This window comes from Pyrus communis, chromosome 10 (assembly GCF_041283825.1).
Source record: "Pyrus communis isolate YQ-2024b chromosome 10, ASM4128382v1, whole genome shotgun sequence".
Lineage (NCBI taxonomy): Eukaryota > Viridiplantae > Streptophyta > Magnoliopsida > Rosales > Rosaceae > Pyrus > Pyrus communis.
The window spans coordinates 1,504,850-1,524,977 of record NC_142574.1 but is presented as its reverse complement, the minus strand read 5'-3'; the positions used below and the strand labels follow the sequence as shown (position 1 = coordinate 1,524,977).

General features: G+C 36.0%; 2 protein-coding genes and 1 pseudogene across 22 annotated transcripts in view; 1 reads left to right on the top strand and 2 right to left on the bottom strand.

The window, feature by feature from the left end:
* LOC137727947 (putative polyribonucleotide nucleotidyltransferase 1, chloroplastic) overlaps positions 1–11,995 on the top strand; it is a 37,552-nt gene extending 25,557 nt beyond the window's left edge. For 13 of the 16 annotated variants that reach the window (XM_088677630.1, XM_088677638.1, XM_088677633.1 and 10 more), the window contains one exon: positions 10,539–11,995. In XM_088677630.1, coding sequence (XP_088533756.1) covers positions 10,539–10,630 — 92 coding nt within the window. In that variant the 3' untranslated portion in view covers positions 10,631–11,995. Of the gene's footprint in view, positions 1–578; positions 846–947; positions 1,746–10,538 lie in introns of those variants that run through there. The other 3 variants (XR_015952208.1, XM_088677637.1, XM_088677640.1) reach the window with 3 other exon arrangements.
* LOC137727945 (TMV resistance protein N) lies at positions 793–7,223 on the bottom strand. Of its 5 annotated transcripts, none has more exons than XM_088677626.1 (7): positions 6,893–7,223; positions 5,542–5,657; positions 4,858–5,419; positions 3,629–4,757; positions 3,251–3,526; positions 1,701–2,507; positions 793–1,615 (listed from the first exon to the last, which is right to left on the bottom strand). In XM_088677626.1, exons 3-7 carry the CDS (start codon positions 5,373–5,375, stop codon positions 1,103–1,105), a joined length of 3,243 nt encoding a protein of 1,080 aa, XP_088533752.1. In that variant the 5' UTR covers positions 5,376–5,419; positions 5,542–5,657; positions 6,893–7,223; the 3' UTR covers positions 793–1,102. The 5 variants fall into 5 exon arrangements, with proteins under 5 accessions (XP_088533752.1, XP_088533754.1, XP_088533753.1 ...); XM_088677628.1 differs by having other exon boundaries at positions 5,599–5,657; XM_088677627.1 differs by lacking the exon at positions 6,893–7,223 and adding an exon at positions 5,832–6,068 and having other exon boundaries at positions 5,599–5,657.
* Positions 9,303–18,974, bottom strand: LOC137727946 (TMV resistance protein N-like; annotated as a pseudogene). The gene is made up of 9 exons (XR_015952206.1): positions 18,322–18,974; positions 17,090–18,216; positions 16,712–16,987; positions 15,030–15,908; positions 14,704–14,978; positions 14,328–14,578; positions 11,008–11,087; positions 10,144–10,196; positions 9,303–9,717 (listed from the first exon to the last, which is right to left on the bottom strand). The product of XR_015952206.1 is annotated as a TMV resistance protein N-like (transcript).
* Positions 18,975–20,128: the final 1,154 nt, after the last annotated feature.

Below are 20,128 nucleotides of genomic sequence, written 5' to 3'. Positions count from 1 at the left end.
GCCGGGCATTTGACTGGATATCCAAGGAGCATTTAGATGGAGGGTAATACATACTTTTTTACATGCCATATAATTTTGTTGAATACACATACGATAATACCTCCTTTCACACGGTATGAACCAAAATATATGAACAAAAACTTATTTTTTTGAAATGTTAATGTACTTGTTGAAATGTTTTTGTAATTTTTTTAGACTGAGGGGGAGGAACAGAGGCTAACAGAACTCTAATTTGTTTTGATGTCGCTGTTTGCTTCACAAACCTCTACGCATTGCTTCCGCACAGTATGTTTGAGGACAACCCTACACCTTAATTTCTGCAAGTTTGAGGGTTGGGTATAAAAAAAATGCAAGCCTTTGCATAAGTAAAATACTTTTTGCTTCCAGCTTTTTGCTCTGATAATCTGTTTTCGGGTTTTGATCTATCCATGCAAGATTGTGTGTCGTGTATTTTGTCTGTTTGAAGAGTTATCTGATGCGTAAGTTTTTTTTTTTTTTTACTTTTTAATTGGTAATTTATGGGTTGAATTCAGTTTTAGAACTATAATTAAGGTAGATTTATGCTTCTGGTCATGCAGGAGTAGATAGTTATTTGGTTTCTGTGAAAGGTTGAGTTATAAATGGAGAGTTGAGGTCAAAAGTGTAATTGATTGGAGTTTAGAGTGAGTTCGTCAAACTCTTCATCTCCAACCCATAGGAATCTGTAAACTTCGCACCATAAACTAATGACTGTGATATGGACACTTGGATGTTTTTTGTCTGTTAGTTATTGTAAATATGGTTGTAAATAGATTTCCACATGAATGTAAATACTGTTGCATATAGTAGGTGTTTAGAACTTTCAACATGTTTTATACAGTTTTAATACCCACAACATTGCGCAGGCACCGTTGCTAGTTAAAATTCTATAGCTCAAGAGTAAAAAAGTAATACTCAAATTTATGTAGGTTATGCTGTGACTTACTAACATGGATTCTGAGTAAACTCTGAGACATTGAGCATGAAACAATTATTTGTCTTCCTTATGCCTTCTGCGGGTATGTTCTTCGTCGTCAAAACTACGACTTTGACTTGAAGCTGCCTCTTTACAATATTCATATGTTCACTTCAAGATTTTCAGTGTTCGTTTGAGTTCTTTCAAATCTTGCTTGTACACCAAACGAGCTCCACACTTCTTCACCGTATTCAAGCCTACTTTTGGTTTATTCATTCCGAGCCTATAATAAGTTTCAAATAGAAACTGTTCTTGAAGGCATTTTTTGCGAGGCAAATAGAATATCCAAAGGTGTTCAGACACAAGAGGCCATTGAAAGCACATTGTAAAGCACCGTGAACTCCGTGCACTCTGTTTACGGTTAGTCCGAAGTAAACACCGAATCATGAAACCATCCCCTTTAATGGCAGCTAGATTTGGCCAGTTCTCCTTTTGTTTTTGAAGAAGACGCAAGATCTCCTTAGGTTGTGCAAAAACAACACAAAAAGCAATCCCCATCCAGCTGCTACACGATTGCGGAGGTAGCTCCACATCTAGCGCATGTCCCGAAGTTTGATTGTTGAACCACTCGGGAATCTCCTTTCCGGGGCACACAATTTTATTGTAAAAACTATAGATTTTCTGCACCAAAAGAACCATTATATGAGTGAGAGAGAGAGGGAGAGGGAGAGAGAGAGAGAGAGAGAGAGAGAGAGAGAGAGAGTACCTCAGTTGTGTATTTCATGATCCCTGAATATATTGCTTTGATCCAGTTTTCATCTTCCACCAATGTAATGCAATTCAAAGGACAGAAATCAAAATCATACAAATTGGATGGATCCGACAACCTTTTCAATGAAGTACAATCAAACAAATATACGTGTAATTTCCTATTTGGCGGAAGATCTGGTAGTTGCTCAAGTCTCTGGCACCCCATCAACAGAAGATACTCAAGTCGGGAAAGGTATTTGATGCTTGCTGGAAGGGTAACAAAATTGTTTCCACTAAGATCTAACTCTTTTAAAGAGGACAAGCAACTAATATCATCGGAGATATCACCTTCACCAAGATCACAATAACATAGTTCTAACACCTCCAAACAACGCAAATGATATAAAGAAGACAACACCAGCTCTTTTGTGCACGTATTGATACTCAGTTTAGTCAGGCCAACCAGATGTTCAATCGATGAAGGTAATTTCTCAATCGCAGTAGCATCTAAAAAAAGCGTGGACAAACTTTTCATCTGCTGGTTCGAAAATTCTGGGAACTTTTTCACTTTGGAGCATCCGGTAAGAATTAAAGACTCAAGAGAATCCATTTCTACCTTACTTGGGAGGCTCTTAATACTTTCACAGCCACAAAGATTCAAAACTTTAAGTTTTTTAAGAACTGCAATAGACGAGTGAATCTCAACTAAATTCTTACACCACAGAAGAATCAACTCCTCAAGATTTTGAAGACCAGTGAAATCTGGGGTGCCGATCAATTTATTTGAGAAGCTCATATCAATACATTTCAACTTGGGAAAGTTCTGTACAATACATGAAATAATATATAAGCTTCCAAAAAACCTTATAATTCTATTTGACATTAAAAAAAGAAAAAAAAAAGAGTAATGATATATTTACCACTTATTTGTACAATTATTTATACCATCTTTCTAATAGAGGTAGGGCCTACCAACGGATGTGGATCTCATCTCTACCAGAAAAGTGATACAAATGATTACACAAATAGGTAGTAAGAGTAGCACTTTTGTTATAAAAAAAAAAAAAAAAAAAAGATTTTTTCTTAGCACCGTATATATGGTTGAATACACCCCACAAAAATTTATTTATTACATACTATTTTATAAAATGACTATTTAGGGCCTAATAATAAGTTAAAAGAAAAAATGTGCAAACATTAAGAAAAATGATATTATCACGGGGCAATCCAATAACATCTAGATGAAACTAAGGCAATCCAATAAAAATGACACTTGTGCAATCATCCCAATAGATCGAAAGACAAAGGAGCTAATTGAAAAAAAATAAGAAACATTCAAGGTAGTATACGCTGCAAGAAAGGAAAATGATCCCCAATTGACAAAAACCCCAAAATCTATAAAAATAAATAAATAAATAAAATAAAATAAAAGAAACTGAAAAATCCTTAAAAAAAAAAAAAAAAAAAAAAACTAAGCACATGGGGTGTGGTCAACAAAATGTGGGGTATGTATAAAACAACCCATAAAAAAATATGTTAAGTAGCATTCATTCAATATACTCTTACCTCTTTTCCATCCCATAAACGAACAAGTTTGCTATGACACATTCTTAGTTCGGTAAGGAAACAAGGGTGAAAGCTTGGTGGAAGAGACTTGGAAGGATACCAACTCCAAATTATAATTCTCAAAGAACATGGAAGAAACTTGGGACTTGAAGAAATGATCAAATTGTCCAATTCTAGAAACCTCAATCCATGCATATTAGAGAAGGCTTCACAACTCCAGTGCACCTTTTCTATTTCAGGTAGCTGTAATCCTATACCTTCAATAGCTCTCGTTCCCTAATAAACAAGAATGTAGGAAACGTAAATTTAACATTTAAGCATATTGCGTTAAAAGAAATCATGTCTTCTTTCAAACTTGGTATTTACATAACGTCTTACCGTATTGGTCGTGAATATATGCAAAATGTCATCGGGAAGCCACAACCTACTCCGTAGACCGGGCTCTTTAGACTCTTGACCAACAATTGTCCATGCCATTTCTTGTATCAAATCATGCATCCCTATGAAGTACTTGGCTGAATTATCATATTGGATGCGTTTTGCAACAGTTAAGAGAGATTTCTCAATTAGTAGATCGATCATAATACTACTAGAAACTTCAAAAGAATTGTCTAGTATTGGAATAACTTGCTTCATGCACTTCCCTTTGTGGAAACATGCAACATCGAGAAAAACTCTCTTCTCCATATCCTCTAGTCCGTCATAACTGATTTTGAGTGTATTGAAAATTGTTGGATTAGGAACTGTATGAATATTATCCAACACACTCTTCCATGCATCCTGACCTCTCTTATGCAAAAAAGACCCTAATGTTTTAAGGACTAGTGGAAGGCCTCTAGCATATTTTAGGAAATGCTCTGAGAGTTCCAAAAAGTCTTTCTCGGGTTGCTCTTTCCTAAAGGCATTCAGACTAAAGAGCTCAAGTGCTTCGCAGTCATTCAACCCCTGCATCTTATATGATGCTGCTATACCATGTTGGACTAGCAACCCTTCATTTCTAGTCGTAATCACAATTCTACTTCCCATACCAAACCAACTTTGATTTCCGGCCAGTACTTCTAGTTGTTTTAAATCATCCACATCATCAAGTACGAGAAGAACCTTTTTATTGCGTAAGCACTTCTTAATGAAAATGATTCCGCACTCTTCATCCCAAATTTCTTTAACCTTTTCCTTCAACATCGGAGAAAGAAGTCTTTCTTGAAGACCAATTAGAGTACGGTCTTTTTTAGAAACCTCTCTAATGTTTCCTAGGAAGGAATGAACTTCAAAATGATGGAAGAATTTATCATAAACTAGCTTAGCAAGGGTTGTCTTACCTATGCCACCCATCCCCGTTATCCCTATAAAGCGAACATCATCCGCATCATGAGCTAATAGCGAACTTAGTTGCTCAAGCCTAAAATTAACCCCAACAAATGTCTGTGAAGAATCTAACAACGTGAATGTAGCTTGCACTTTCCTCCACACGCTTTGGACGATTTTTTCAATAAGCTCCCTTTCACACCTACAAGGTTTAAAATAACCAATGAAAAAAAACATAAACGAAGCATTCAAGTTTGCCTCTACTAAGACATGGGAAATTAAAGTTGTTCATGCATGCTTACTTCGATTCCTTCGAATGCCACCCAGAAATTTTGGATATCTTTTTCAGAGCTTCTCTCCACTGGGTCACCTTCATCTTGTCTTGGGTACTAATGAACTTTTCTTCATGCTCATCGAAGGCTTTGGCAAAAGACCCCATCTGATTTCCAACGTCTGATGGATCTGTCTCGTAAAAGACCGGCAGAACTGTGTTCCTGGCTTCCATGCATTGAAGAATGGTTGTAAGTTCATTCAAGCACCATTTGGAAGAAGCATAGTTTGGTGAGAGAACAACGATTGCAATATGCGATTCCTTGATCGCACTCGGGAGCTCAAGATGAATACTTGTTCCTCCTTCAAGCTCTCGATCGTCCAAGAAAGTCGTAATTCCTTGGCACTTGCACAATTCATGGTATAAATGAGATACAAAACCCTTGCGGGTGTCTAGACCTCTAAAACTCAAAAACACATCATACTTCCATCGAGGAGCGGATTCATTCGAAGCAAAAGATGCAGAGGCTCTTTGGGTGCTCAATGCCATCGTAAAAAAACCAGTTGCTATAAATCGAGTACTCCGAACAGTAACTGAATGAACAAGTAAATAGATAGAAGATTAATGTTTTAAAATTTAAAAAAAAAATTGAAACTTTGATTCTTCTTTTTGTAATTTACAAAATGCAATTTTATTCGTAACTAAAGGGACTCACTGTGGTCAGATATGTAACTCAGAGCAACACATATTTGACAATTCGATTTGATCTTACAGTCCTTGATAACTCAGTTTCAACCGTTGAATCAGATTCAGTTACTGGAAAAATGGATTCTGCAAACAAAAACGAGAAACAGTTACTAACAAGTAAAACAAAAATGAGCAGTGAAAAGGAAAATACAAACTTTAAATCATGTTTTGGTAATTGAAAATGTACATTAAGAAAACGAGATTAAGGACTCAAAGCACATACCGGAAAAGCAAAATACCGAATCAACACAAACTTACACAGGCAGAGAGACGTGAGAAATGACAAGAAAATAAGCAGAAAAATCACACTCAAAATTCTCACGGCAAAGTTGTAGGAAGGGAGGAAGTCGAGAGAGATGTAGGAACGGAAATAAATGGGAAAGAGATGGACAATCGACTACTTATATTGGTAGTGGTGCTGTTGGTGGTGACCACACGGTAGAGTGTGGGTCATAGTGAAAAGCTGAAGGGAAAACGTTAACATACGTACACGGTTTAGCGCGGGTTTTCCACAAAAAAAGTGGAAGACTGACCATGAGAAATTTTCAGGAAGCTTCCTTGTTGGGACTATCATCTTTCTCTACCTTTTCTCTGCTCACCAAAGCCGAAAGGGATTGGATGCGAGACTTTTAAGTAAGTTTCCAACTTTCTTGACAGAAAAGATATTCATGTCTCTTTGTTTTTTTTTTTTAAACTCATAAAGCATCACACTTACATCGAGATTCGAAAGAAAAGATACAGAGGCTCTTTGGAAAGTAATATAAAGTTAATGAAAACCTAAAGAGAGGTTTTGGTGAAAGGAAATAATGGAAGAGAGAGAGAATGAAAGTTGTGGAAACCGGCCAAGTGGGACAGTACCAATCAATCCAACAAAGAAAACCACAAAAACCAGTGTGAAAAGCCAGCATTCTACATACTCCTACTCCTGCTCTTAAGTTGGACCAAAACTAATTATTCTTTCTATGGGGCCTCCATTCATTCACTCGTTCCTTCCTTTTCTTCGTATCTTTTTTGGAACATCAAGTATCTGGACGTTTCCGACAACTTGCTTGGTAAGACTCAAGCGATTTCTGACTTGTGGGATTGAATTAATCTAAAGTGAAAACAACATATGAAATCATGGAGAGAAATTGGTTGAGATTAGGCATCATCAAGGATTATCATTCAAATGTTAATTAACATCGAATAATTAACCAGACTCTGAAGAGTGAAGACCATTTCCTCCACAAGAACTCTAAGCTCTTTAATTCTCATTCATCTTCCAAGAGACCTTCAGGTTGTGAGGAGGAAGGAGCGTTGGAGAGAGAAAGTAAAAATACCGTAGAAAAAAACGAAAGGGAAGGGTAGTTGGGGAAATAAGCGGGTAACTGCTTGCTGGGACAACCACCCATATCATTTTTCCCGGGAAATCTTTTGTGCCGCTCTTTCCCAAAATGCCCCTTCTACTGCTTTTGCAACGGTCTCTCGTCGCACACCCTTCCCGCAAGGGAGTGTGCCCCGGTGTGATTTCTCACTAGCCCTTTTCTGTTTTGGGTTGTTTGACGGTGCCGTTTTGGACGGAAAGGATAGTCCCACACAGATTAGACACAGCCAGCTGGTGATCTCCCACATCACATGGCCTTTTAGAGTCCACTAGATAATAAGCCCGCGCGTTGCTAAAAGTCATCAAAGATCGTGCAGTCATAATTAAATGTTTTTTACGTAAAACGAGATTACTTTACTTTTAAAAATATAAAAAGCATTTATTTGTGGCTGCACGATCTTTGATGATCAGTCCTTGTGCCTTGATTCCCGAGATCCCCAAGGAGGGGATCCGGAGAGGATCCAAATCCAAATGAAACAACTCCTAGTGATTTTTTTGTCATTTATTCTGACTTGTCAGAGTAAAATTTATCGGAAAGCTCCTAAAAAGGATTTTTGTTAATTTTAATTAAAACTTATCATATAGGAGGATTAGATATGCTCTCAAGACTTGGTTTGAATGGGCAGCATATCCCACACTATCTGCCACCACCAGCACAATTTTGGTGCCTCTCAAAAACTTTTGGTGCCCCATATCGATGTCGATTGTGTTTCCCATCCCAATGGAGATTGATGAATATTCTTGAAATGGTTTCATCACAAAATATCCCCATTATTTACTTTGGGCCTAACGAGGACTTTGAAATCGTGCAAGATCGGCCTTTCTCCAACAACACATACCATCTGCAATACATCAACATCCTCTGGTCGGATTCATTTCATGGCGAATGTTAAAGGAACTTTCTAAAAATGGAGACTATCTATAAATTTTATGTCATCTTATAGGTTAATGTAAATTTTTATATTAATATTATAAAGTATTATGCTAAAAACATGAGATGTTAGAGTTTTTCTCTCCGTTCCATTTCTTACTTGAATGGATCATTGGATGGATACTATCCCAAGGTTCTTTCAAGATTGTTGAAAATCATAAATGTTTAGTAAAACAAAATTTTGGAAGTACCAAGAGTGAATTTAATTAAATATTTTGAGAGTAGACACTATCAAACATAGGGAATTTGATTAGAAAAACTTTTATAACACTCTTTCCTTTTGCTATTTGTTTGGGTTCATTGCGGTGACATAGTACTTTTAATGCGACTCATGTGTGATGAAAAAGTTGTTAGTTAAACATTTTTGGTGAATCATGTTGGCAATTACAGTCCAATTGAAATTTTCGATAGTGCCATGTTAAGTAAAAGTTTAAAATTGTTATTTCAAACAATTGACTTACCTATTTGTGTTAAATTGGGTTTAAGCGCCACTGGAATTTAACACAAATTAAGAAAAAAAGTAAGAAGCTTGAGGTTCAAATTGAACAATGATGATTCTTTAAATTCTTTTTATGAGAATCATTATTAAGAGTTTTGTGTGTACTGATACCATATCCTCTCTAGGACATCTCCAATGGAATCCTCGGATTCCTACCAACCCACTACGGTTTAGTAGTTTTCCTCTTCACTTGTAAGTGAGAAGTTTTAGGTTTGATTTTTGTCAAAGGTGAATTTGAACTACATTATTGCTAGCCTAATGTGAGGCTACGCCCACCGCCTCCTCTTTAGTGTAGATAATTATCATTTGTTCAAAGTAAATAAATAAATAAGGAGGGTTAGGCCTCATTGAACTACTACAATAATGTGGTTCAAATTTACCTTTCACGAGAATCAAACTTAAGATTTCTCATTTACAAATAAAGAGGAATCTAGAATCGAACAAAAATGTTAGGTGTCCTTAACAGTAAGGGAGGAGTGGTCTTTCTAGAATTGAACGAAAATGCGTACATGTTTATTTTTGAGTATTGAAAGGAATCTCAAGTTTAAATTTCACCTATGAATTAACTAAGGAAACATAGCTGCATGATTATGACATTTAGCCCAACAAACAAAAAAAGGCCCCATACATAACGATTGCAAGTCCAGAAATCTGAACAAAATATGGAAATGGGGTTAAAAGCCCAAATTTGACTTCCACCTACCTCCTTCACAGCCTAGTCTGAATATATATTAATTTTATTTCAAATATTCCAACGAGGCAAACCATCCAAAATTCCAAATTGTTGACGTCATTAAAGATGAATAAAACTTGTTGGCCCCTTATCTTAGTGGTGAAAATGTATTATATTTTTTATATGACAACGTGGGTTTAAACTCCGTCGGTGGTTAATATAATATTTAACTAATACTATCGCTCCACTCATAAAAAAAAAACAAAAAAAAATTAAGGCGATTGATTACTCTCTCTCACTCGATCACTCATTTTCAGTATGTGAAATTCCTGGCTGGTTCAGTAATCAAAATACCTACTTTGTTTGTAAACTTATTACATGCTACAAATACAATGCGGTTTAATAATAACATAAATCTTCAAACTTGCAGCCGTATATATGCTTGATGCACCATTGGTGACGAAGAGAAAGCCGGTGTTCCAAGTGTTAAATCTGGTGTTTATAGCACACTTGCATCTCGGACTGCACACTCCTTTCAAGCTCAACCGTCTTCTTCATTCATGAACATTCTTCCACGTCCCAACACAAGCACTGAATTGGGGCAAAGAAGAAGAACCGGACATATGGTGGTGAAACTGACCTAGCTAGAACGTAAGCTTCATTCCAAAAGGCAGCAAGCTGCAACAACAATCGCAGCAGACTCAACGTTAGCTTGTAGGTTTACTCGACAGAAGCTAGTTCTTCAGACTCCTCTAAGCTACAGATTATGTGTACTAGGGAGGACTGACGAAAACCGTCACCACAAATGAAGCAATCATGGATTAACGTACAAGAAATTATCAGGTTTCATACATATAAACTTTATGCAATGAATATAAAGAAAGACCAGAAAGTCAAAGGGTTTTACGATCATACGGAGATTCAAAGACGGAAGACGAAATTCTAAACTGAGGAGTCAATTTTGAACAAAACTAATTTTCTTCTGCAATGGAGACAGGAAGCTAAAATTTTCAACAATGATGAATACAAGATAACATATGGAAGAAGAGCACACAAGCCGAAATTAATTGACAAGAAGAATTCTACAGTATTTATTTGTTTTACCTGCAAATATCTATGCTAATCCTCCACTGCCTCCTTAACCATGCTTGACCCCACTACAAAGACCAAAGAATAAATCAAACTATTAGAGTACAAGGAGTCAAAGAAGTGACAAACAAAACATCTGCCAACAGAAAATACAGACCGGCAACTCTCCAGAACTGCTTGAATAAAACTTTTGGAAGAACAGTCACATCCCGTCACATCCACTAACCACGAGCGAAAGGGAGGGGAGAGAATGGCTGAAAACAAACCTAGATTGTGGATGTCGATAGTATCAAGTTTAGCATGGGGCAGATGATTTCTATCTTGGCACTGCGTGTTTGAATTCATACTAGAATGGTCAATTTCTCATAGGATATACTATATATACTGTTTCAACACTCGTTTTTGTGTAGGTTCTGGAGTAGTAACAGATTGGACAACTAAAGCCTCAGCTCTCTTGGCAAGTTGTGCAAAAAATTCAGAAACAATACGAAAAAAAGGGTAACTGAAAACGAATATGAGGTCCTGGAGGCTGAGACAAACTTGTTTTGGAAACTTAAAACATATAGTTTTCGATTTATGCTACTTCTTTCTGTTTGCACAAGATCGGAGGTAAGAAATAATCAGTATCCATTAACACTTCGGCTGAAGTAGCTAGACATGCAGGCTTATTTTTTTTCTTTGAATGAAAAAAACATAAATAGAAGCTTTCATGAGGTCATGGTTTTATTACGAACTAAATTGTATTCTTAGCGTAGTTTTAGACAGTTTGTTGATATGACCCTCACCAATTGGCCTGCTGACTGTATCAAACGTAATATACAATATCTGGACTTGATTGAACCTATAACAGAAAACATTTAAGTACAAAAAGATACTTACCAAATTCCAACATCTGATGCTGAAGTTTCGTTCTGAAAATGATCAAGCCAAAAATAACCCTGTATGATAAACTTCTCATCCTGCACAGAAACAGATATTCACTTTTTTGTTATGTCTTAGCCTTGCCATTAAGATCTACTTTCAGGTTGAATTCAAAATTATCAGTATCCACAATAAAGAAAAGATTCACAAACACAACATTGTTACAGAATATCCTGCATTTATGTAAAGAACCATGACAGCTTCCTTAGGGGTTTTCAGATATCATGATCGGCACTGCTCAAGCACTTGCTTTATCTCTGAAGCTAATTTATTTGTTCAAAGCATACTAAGTTTTGCTTCAATTCGGCTGATGCTGAAACTATCACAATATATTTTGCTTCCCAATCTTACATCCGAACATATATATCATTGTACTTTTTGTGAACGCCATCGCCATGTTATACTTTACCTTACTATTAGGGTAAATTGTAGCAATGGTCCCTCAACTTTAATCAAATTGGAGCATGGTCCCTCAACAAAATATTTATTACCATTGGTCCCTCAACTTATCAAAACGTGTAGCTATGATCTTTTTCGTCAACTTCGTCAGAATTTTGTCAAAATGATGTTGGAAGGACTATTATGAATTTTTAGTTGAGGAGCCATAGCTTTATATTTTGATGAGTTGAGGGACAATGGTAATGGATTTTTAGTTGAATGACTATTATTCCAATTAAGTTAAAGTTGAGGGACCATTGCTACAATTTACTTTTACAATTATCTATGAAATCCTATAAGGTAAACATCTCATGTATGCAAGGCCATTCGAGAAAAACTAAGCACAATAAGATTGTATCACAGTATAACGATGTTTCAGCATTTTTTGCAAACTAAAATTAAACAAAATGTAACAAGAGACTTATCTTCCTCCTACCTAATAGAAGAACAAAAACAGAAGGGTATTATTATGCGCACACTGCGACTTTGCATCTCGTTTGGTTGAATCTCTGGCATAGATAAGAGAAGCACATTATTTAATGTATATACACAGTTAGACTTCATTGCGGGATCTAAGGGGGAAAAAAAGGTACTCATTGATTGTATTTAAACAAACATGTTTTATTCAAGTGCATATAATCTATATAGCTCTTGGTATTGACTAAGATGGCAAAACACAAGAGGCATAGAGAACTTAAGGACAGAAAAGCAGAAGAGAAAGCAAGAGATCAATTGAACAAGTAGCGATTGAGTTAATTTCTTTAACATCAATAATCTTTCATAACTCCAAAAAAAAAAAAAAAAAAAATCATATATAACTAGCACTTTTTGTAGGAAGCACTTTAAATGTTTTTTGAACTCAAAATTCTTTTACCTAAAAGTATTTTCAGTCGTTTAAAGGCACCAACCAAGAACCTAAAACTCATTTTCAACTAAATGAACAGTGTACTACCAAATTTTCCCTCAAATATTTATCCTAATTCTAATTTTTCCCTCTTATACACGTGGTGGTCATTATTTATAGGAAAATTTTATTTAAACCCATCCAACCTGAACTTTAAATGTGAATTGTCTTTTTTACTCTATTGCATAATTATCATAAAGTACAAGATGAAGTTAATAATAAAACTAAAATTTATGAATAAACCCACACCCTATAATTAAACTCTGCCATCCCTCCTTGTTAATCCTACATTCATTCCGGCAAAACCGCCAATAGCTCTTATAATAAAAACAAAGCTTTAAGAAAAAGATCAAATCAGGAAATCTTTCTACATCATTGGTCTCCGCCGGGTTAGGTTTTCAAAAATCCATTTGGAAATTTGAAACTTTAGGAAAAAAGATCAAATAAAACTTCACTAAAGCAATTGATAGAGAAATTAAAAAAAAAAACAGAAGTCTCTATTTTTAAAGAGCTACAAATTCAAAGACAATTTAAACCCATAGAACCATACATCTTTCAACTCTCAAAATGACATTAAGTTGTAAGAATTCAAAATTTTCAAGGAGGACCTTTTGAAGTTTTATTGTGGGTTTGATTTTTTTGTTGACATCCTTTCAGATTACATTGTTTTAGCCTTCAATGTAAAGGGCAATGCAATGCCCTAATTGTCGGAAAATCGAGAAAGGTCAATGGCTTTGTTCTTATGGATGTCGTTCATTTCCAGAATTTAGCATGGATGACTGGACACACGATGAGGTTCTCTATTTAAGTTATTCTGAAATGGTCGTAAATAGTTAGATCCTTTTTGAATTTTAACTTCTAATGTTCTGTTACTTTTTGTGAATATTCAATTTTTGCCGGGCATTTGACTGGATATTCAAGGAGCATTTAGATGGAGGGTAATGCATCCTTTTTTACATGCCATATAATTTTGTAGAATACACATAATGCCTCCTTTCACATAGTATGAACCAAAGTATATGAACAAAAATTATTTTTTTTGAAATGTTAATGTACTTATTGAAATGTTTTTGTAATTTTTTTAGACTTAGAGGAGTAGAAACAGAGGCTAACAGACCTCCAATTTGTTTTGATGTCGCTGTTTGCTTCACAAACCTCTACACTTTGCTTCCACAGAGTATGTTTGAGGACAACTCTACATCTTCATTTCTACCTTTCTTTGATTTATGCAAGTTTGAGGGTTGGGAATAAAAAAAAATGCAAGCTTTTGCACAAGTAAAATACTTTTTGCTTCCAGCTTTTTGCTCTGATCATCTGTTTTCAGGTTTAAATCTATTGGTGCAAGATTGTGTATCGTGCTTTTTGTCTGTTTGAAGTGTTATCTGATGCTAAAGTTTTTTTATTTATTTATTATTTATTTAAATTGTTTGGTAATTTAGAATTGGATTTGTGGGTTGAATTCAATTTTAGAACTATAATTAAGGTAGATTTATGCTCTGGTCATGCAGGAGTAGATAGTTATTGGGTTTCTTTGAAAGATTGAGTTATAAATGTAGAGTTGAGGTCAAAAGTGTGTTTATCTTGATGATGAATTGCCGACAGATAAGCGGCTGTGTAAATCATTGGAGTTAAGAGCGAGTTCATTGAACTCTTTAGCTCCAACCTATAGGAATCTGTGAACTCCGCACCAGAAGCCAATGACTGTGATATGGACACTTGGACACCTATATGTTAGTTATTGTAAATCGATTTTCACATGAATGTAAATAGTGTTGCATACCTTAGGTATTTAGAACTTTCTGTATGTTTTATACAGTTTTAAAACCCGCAGCATTGCGGGGGCACAGTTGCTAGTTAAAATTCTATAGCTCAAAAGAGTTAAAAAGTAATACTAAAACATTATGTAGGTTATGCTGGGATTCAGATGGTGACTTACATGGATTCTGAGTAAACTCTGAGGCATTGAATGGTTGAAAAAAGCATGAAACAATTATTTGTCTTCCTTTGCCTTTTGCGGGTATGTTCTTTGTCGTCAAAACTACGACTTTGACTTGAAGCTGCCTCTTCCCAATATTCATATGTTCACTTCAAGATTTTCAGTGTTCGGTTGAGTCAGTGTTTGGTTGAGTTCTTCCAAATCTTGCTCGTACACCAAACGAGCCCCGCACTTCTTCACCACATTCAATCCTACTTTGAGTTTATTCATTCCGAATCTATAATAAGTTTCAAATCGAAACTGTTCTTGAAGACATTGTTGGTGAGGCAAATAGAATATCCAAATGTGTTCAGAGACAAGAGGCCATGTAAAGTACCATGTATTATTCTGGATACGGTTAGTCCGAGATAAACACTGAATCATGAATCCATCCTTTCTAGGGGCAGCTGGATTTCGCAAGGTCTCCCTTTGTTTTTGAAGAGCACGCAAGTTCTCTTTAGGTTGTGCCAAAAAAACACAAAAAGCAATCCCCATCCAGCTGCTACACGATTGCGGAGGTAGCTCCACGTCTAGCGCATGTCCCAAAGTTTGATTGTTGAACCACTCGGGAATCCCCTTTCCGGGGCACACGATAGGATTACGACAGATTTTCTGCACCAAAAGAACCATTATGAGAGAGAGAGAGAGAGAGAGAGAGAGTACCTCAGTTGCGTATTTCACGATCCTTGAATATATTGTTTTGATCCAGTTTTCATCTTCCACCAATGTAATGCAATTCACAGAACTGAAAGCAAAATTGGATGGATCCGACAACCTTTTCAATAACGTACAATGACTTAAATATACGTGTAATTTGCTATTTGACGGAAGATCTGGCAGTTGCTCAAGTCTTTCGCACCCGACCAAGCAAAGTGACTCAAGTCGAGAAAGGCATTTGATGCTTGCTGGAAGGGTAACAAAATTGTTTCCATTAAGATATAACTTTTTTAAAGAGGACAAGCAACCAATATCATCGGGGATGTCACCTTCACCAAGATCACAATAACGTAGTTGTAAGTCCTCCAAACAACGCAATTTATATAAAGAAGACAACACCGAACCCCAACAAGGCTCATCATCCCTTGCTTTAGCAAGTGGTCTAGAAAGCGAAAGAGCTTTGAGATTTTTCATATCAACAAACAGCTCTTTTATGCACTTATTGATACTCAATTCAGTAAGACCAACCAGATGTTCAATCGATGAAGGTAATTTCTCAATCGCAGTCCCACGTATAAAAAGAGTGGACAAACTTTTCATCTGGTTCGAAAATTCTGGGATCTTTTTCACTTTGGAGCATCCGAAAAGATTTAAACACTCAAGAGCATCCATTTCTACTTCACTTGGGAGCCTCTTAATACTGTCACAGCCACGAAGATTCAAAACTTTAAGTTTTTTAAGAACTGCAATGGATGGATGAATCTCAACTAACTTCGTACAATCCCCAAGAACCAACTCCTCAAGATTTTGAAGACCAGTGAAATCTGGGGTACCGGTCAATTTTTTTGAGTAGCTTAGATCAATACATTTCAACTTGGGAAATTTCTGTACAATACATGAAATAATATATAAGCTTCCAAAAACCTTACAATTCTATTTGACATTGAAAAAAGAGTAATGCTATATTTACCACTTATTTATACAATTAATTATACCATCTCTCTAATATAGGTATGGTCCATTAACGCATGTGAGTCTCATCTCTATTAGAGAGATGATGCAAATATGTGATAAGAGTAACAATTTTTTTTATTAGTACCTCACATATTGTTAAATACACTCCACAAACATTTATTTATTAAATAACTTACATATTTTTATTTTATTTTTATAAAATGACTATTTAGGGCCTAATAATAGAAAAGAAAAATCTGCAAACATTAAGAAAAATGATATTATCACGAGGCAATCCAATATCATCTAGATGAAACTAAAGGAAGCCAATATGGTGAATAAGAAACCTAATGTTCTGAACCTAATGATACTTCTGCAATCATCCTAATAGGCTCTCAGGCCAACTGATCGAAAGACGAAGGAACTAATGCAATCATCCTATTTCCAACTATTTGCTTACCAAGTGATTGAAAAAATGTGAAAAATTCAAGGTATTATCCAACTACGCTGCAAGAAAGGAAAATGATCCCTAATTGACCAAAACCCCAAAATTCAAGGTATGGGTTGTGAGGGTAGTTTTGGAAAGCAAGCGGGGTGTGGTAAGATAAATTTTAATTTAAAAAATGGATATGAGGTGTATTGAGCACGTGGGGAGTGGTCAACAAAATGTGGCGTGTGTATAAAACAATCCATAAAAAAATATGTTAAGTAGCATTCATTCAATATACTCTTACCTCTTTTCCACCCCATAAACGAACAAGTTTGCTATTATGCATTCTTAGTTTGGTAAGGAAACGCGGGTGAAAGCTTGGTGGAAGAGACTTGGAAGGATACCAACTCCAAACCATAATTCTCAAGGAACATGGAAGAAATTTGGGACTTGAAGAAATGATCAAATTGTCGAATTCTAGAAACCTCAGTCCATGCATATTAGAGAAGGCTTCACAACTCCAGTACACCTCTTCTATTTCAGGTAACTGTAAGACTATACCTTCAATAGCTCCCGTTCCCTAATAACCAAGAATGTAGGAAACGTAAATTTAACATTTAAGTATATTGCATTAAAAGAAATCATATCTTCTTTTGAAGTTGGTATTTACATAACTTCTTACCGTATTGGTTGTGAATATATGAAAAATGTCATCGGGAAGCCACAACCTACTCCGTAAATCGGGCTCTTCAGACTCTTGACCAACAATTGTCCATGCCATTTCTTGTATCAAATCATGCATCCCTATGACGTTGGCTGAATTATCATATTGGACGCGTTTTTCAATAGTTAAGAGAGATTTCTCAATTAGTAGATCGATCATAATACTACTAGAAACTTCAAAAGAATTGTCTAGGATTGGAATAACTTGCTTCATGCACTTCCCTTTGTGGAAACATGCTACATCGAGAAAAACTCTCTTCTCCATATCCTTTAGTCCGTCATAACTGATTTTGAGTGTATTGAAAATTGTTGGATCAGGAACTGTATGAATATTATCCAACACACTCTTCCATGCATCGTGACCTCTTTTATGCAAAAAAGACCCTAATGTTTTAAGAACTAGTGGAAGGCCTCTAGCATATTTTAGGAAATGCTTTGAGAGTTCCAAAAAGTCTTTCTCGGGTTGTTCTTTCCTAAAGGAATTTAGACTAAAGAGCTCAAGTGCTTCGCCATAATTCAACCCCTGCATCTTATATGATGTTGCTATACCATGTTGGACTAGCAAACCTTCATTTCTAGTCGTAATAACAATTCTACTTCCCATACCAAACCAACTTTGATTTTCAGCCAGTACTTCTAGTTGTTTTAAATCATCCACATCATCAACTATGAGAAGAACCCTTTTATTGTGTAAGCACTTCTTAATGAAAACGCTTTCACACTCTTCATCCCAAATTTGTTCAATCTTTCCCCTCAACATTGGAAAAAGAAGTCTTTTTTGAAGACTAATTAGAGTACGGTTTATTTTGGAAACCTCTCTAACGTTGCCAAGAAAGCAATGAACTTCAAAATAATGGAAGATTTTATCATAAACTAGCTTAGCAAGGGTTGTCTTACCTATGCTAGCCATCCCCGTTATCCCTATAAAGCGAACATCATTGGCATCATGAGCTAATAGCAGACTTACTTGCTCAAGCCTAGAAGTAACCCCAACAAATTTCTGTGAGGAATTTGACAACGTGAATGTTGCTTGCACTTTCCTCCACACGCTTTGGACAATTTTTTTCAATAAGCTCCCTTTCACACCTACAGGGTATAAAGTAACCAATTAAAAAAAAAAAAACATAAATGAAGCACTCAAGTTTGACTCTACTAAGACATGGAAAATTAAAGTTGTTCATGCATGCTTACTTAGATTCCTTCGAATGCCACCCAGAAATTTTGGATACTTTTTTCAGATCTTCTCTCCACTGGGTCACCTTCTTTTTGTCTTTGGTACTAGTGAACTTTTCTTCATGCTCAGCGAAGGCTTTGGCAAAAGACCCCCTCTGATTTCCAACGTCGGATGGATCTGTCTCATAAAAGACCGGCAGAACTGAGTTCCTGGCTTCCATGCACTGAAGAATGGTTGTAAGTTCATCCAAGCACCACTTGGAAGAAGCATAATTTGGTGAGAGAACAACGATTGCAATATGTGATTCTTTGATCGCACTCGGGAGCTCAACAGGAATACTTGTTCCTCCTTCAAGTTCTCGATCGTCAAAGAAAGTGGTAATTCCTTGGCACTCCCACAATTCATGGTATAAATGGGATACAAAACCCTTGCGGGTGTCTACACCCCTAAAACTCAAAAACACATCATACTTCCATCGAGGAGCTGATTCATTCGAGGGAACAGATGCAGAGGCTCTTTGGGTGCTCAATGCCATTGGAAAGTAATGAAGAGTTAAGAAAACCACGATGAAAATACTCGCACAAAAGTAGAAGCGGACCAAAAGAGAGGTTTTGGTGAAAGGAAATAATGGAAGAGAGCGAGAGAGTGAAAGTTGTATGAAGCCGGCCAAGTTGGACAATACGAATCAATCCAACAAAAAAACCCATGGGAATTTTTTTGAAATGTCATACAAACTTGTACGCCTTTTTCAACTTGTCATATAAACTAAAATTTTAAGCAATTTGTCATACCAACTTTCTGAAATCATCAATTTGTCATCTCACCCTAACTCTGTTAAGTTTTTCATCCAAAATAAGTCATGTGCGAGGTACATGACCTGTGCTCAAGGTTATTTCTGTCATTTAAGATCTTTTTACAAGTTCTTTACTTTTCTTTAGTAGAACCCTTAAATTTTGTGTTTGAGGGTATCCATGCGGATCGTTGTGTTCAAGCAGCGTATATGCATCTACAACTCCATTTCTGGCACCAAACCTCAACTCGTTTTTCATATTATAGAGCCCACATAAAATTTAATTTTATCACATGCTAAACTGAATACCCTAGAATTGTTTTGATTGACTGCAACTTAATAGAAGGAAGTGGGGTGTAAAACTTAAAATGATAGATATAACTTGGAACACAAGTTATGTGCGAGGCACGTGACTTACTTTGGATGGAAAACTTAACAAAGTTAGGACGAGATGACAAATTTATGATTTCGGAAACTTGGTATGACAAATTGCTTAAAATTTTAGTTGATTTGACAAATTGAAAAATGGGTACAAGTTAAAATGACATTTCAATTAAAAAATTTCCCAAATACCCACAAAATTAGCAGACTTAAGTGGCAAGCAAATGACAGAAATAGATTAAAAAAACCCAACATTAACAGCCAGCATTCTACCAACTCCCACTCTGGCTCCTAAATGACAAAAATAAACATTGATTCACTCATTCCTTATTTTTCTTCTTATCTTTTTGGAACGTCAATTATCAGGATGATTTTCGATTAATTGCTTGGTAAGACTGTCACGCCTCGATCCTGACATATGTCCAGGATCGATACATGACGTCACCAAGTACCCGTATATCTAACATACCCCACCTTCGGGATATGGACAAAGCACAATTCAAGATTTGATTGTGTAGTGATTTTTTGTATGCTTTATGGCTACATGTAACTTCATCGTTAGACTGCTTACGTACCCTCAGACAGAATCAAGCCATTTGTAGTTCACCATTTGTTAAACCCTGAACTGTTCGTAAAACACTTCATGGCAGAAA

Excerpts from the sequence above, each read along its gene's own strand:
- LOC137727945 (XM_088677626.1), bottom strand. The coding sequence starts at position 5,375 with ATGGCATTGAGCACCCAAAGAGCCTCTGCATCTTTTGCTTCGAATGAA. Across the intron at positions 3,527-3,628 it reads ATATATTCACGACCAATACG|GGAACGAGAGCTATTGAAGG; the intron begins GTAAGACGTTAT and ends CTTGTTTATTAG. Across the intron at positions 1,616-1,700 it reads TCATGAAATACACAACTGAG|AAAATCTATAGTTTTTACAA; the intron begins GTACTCTCTCTC and ends CTTTTGGTGCAG.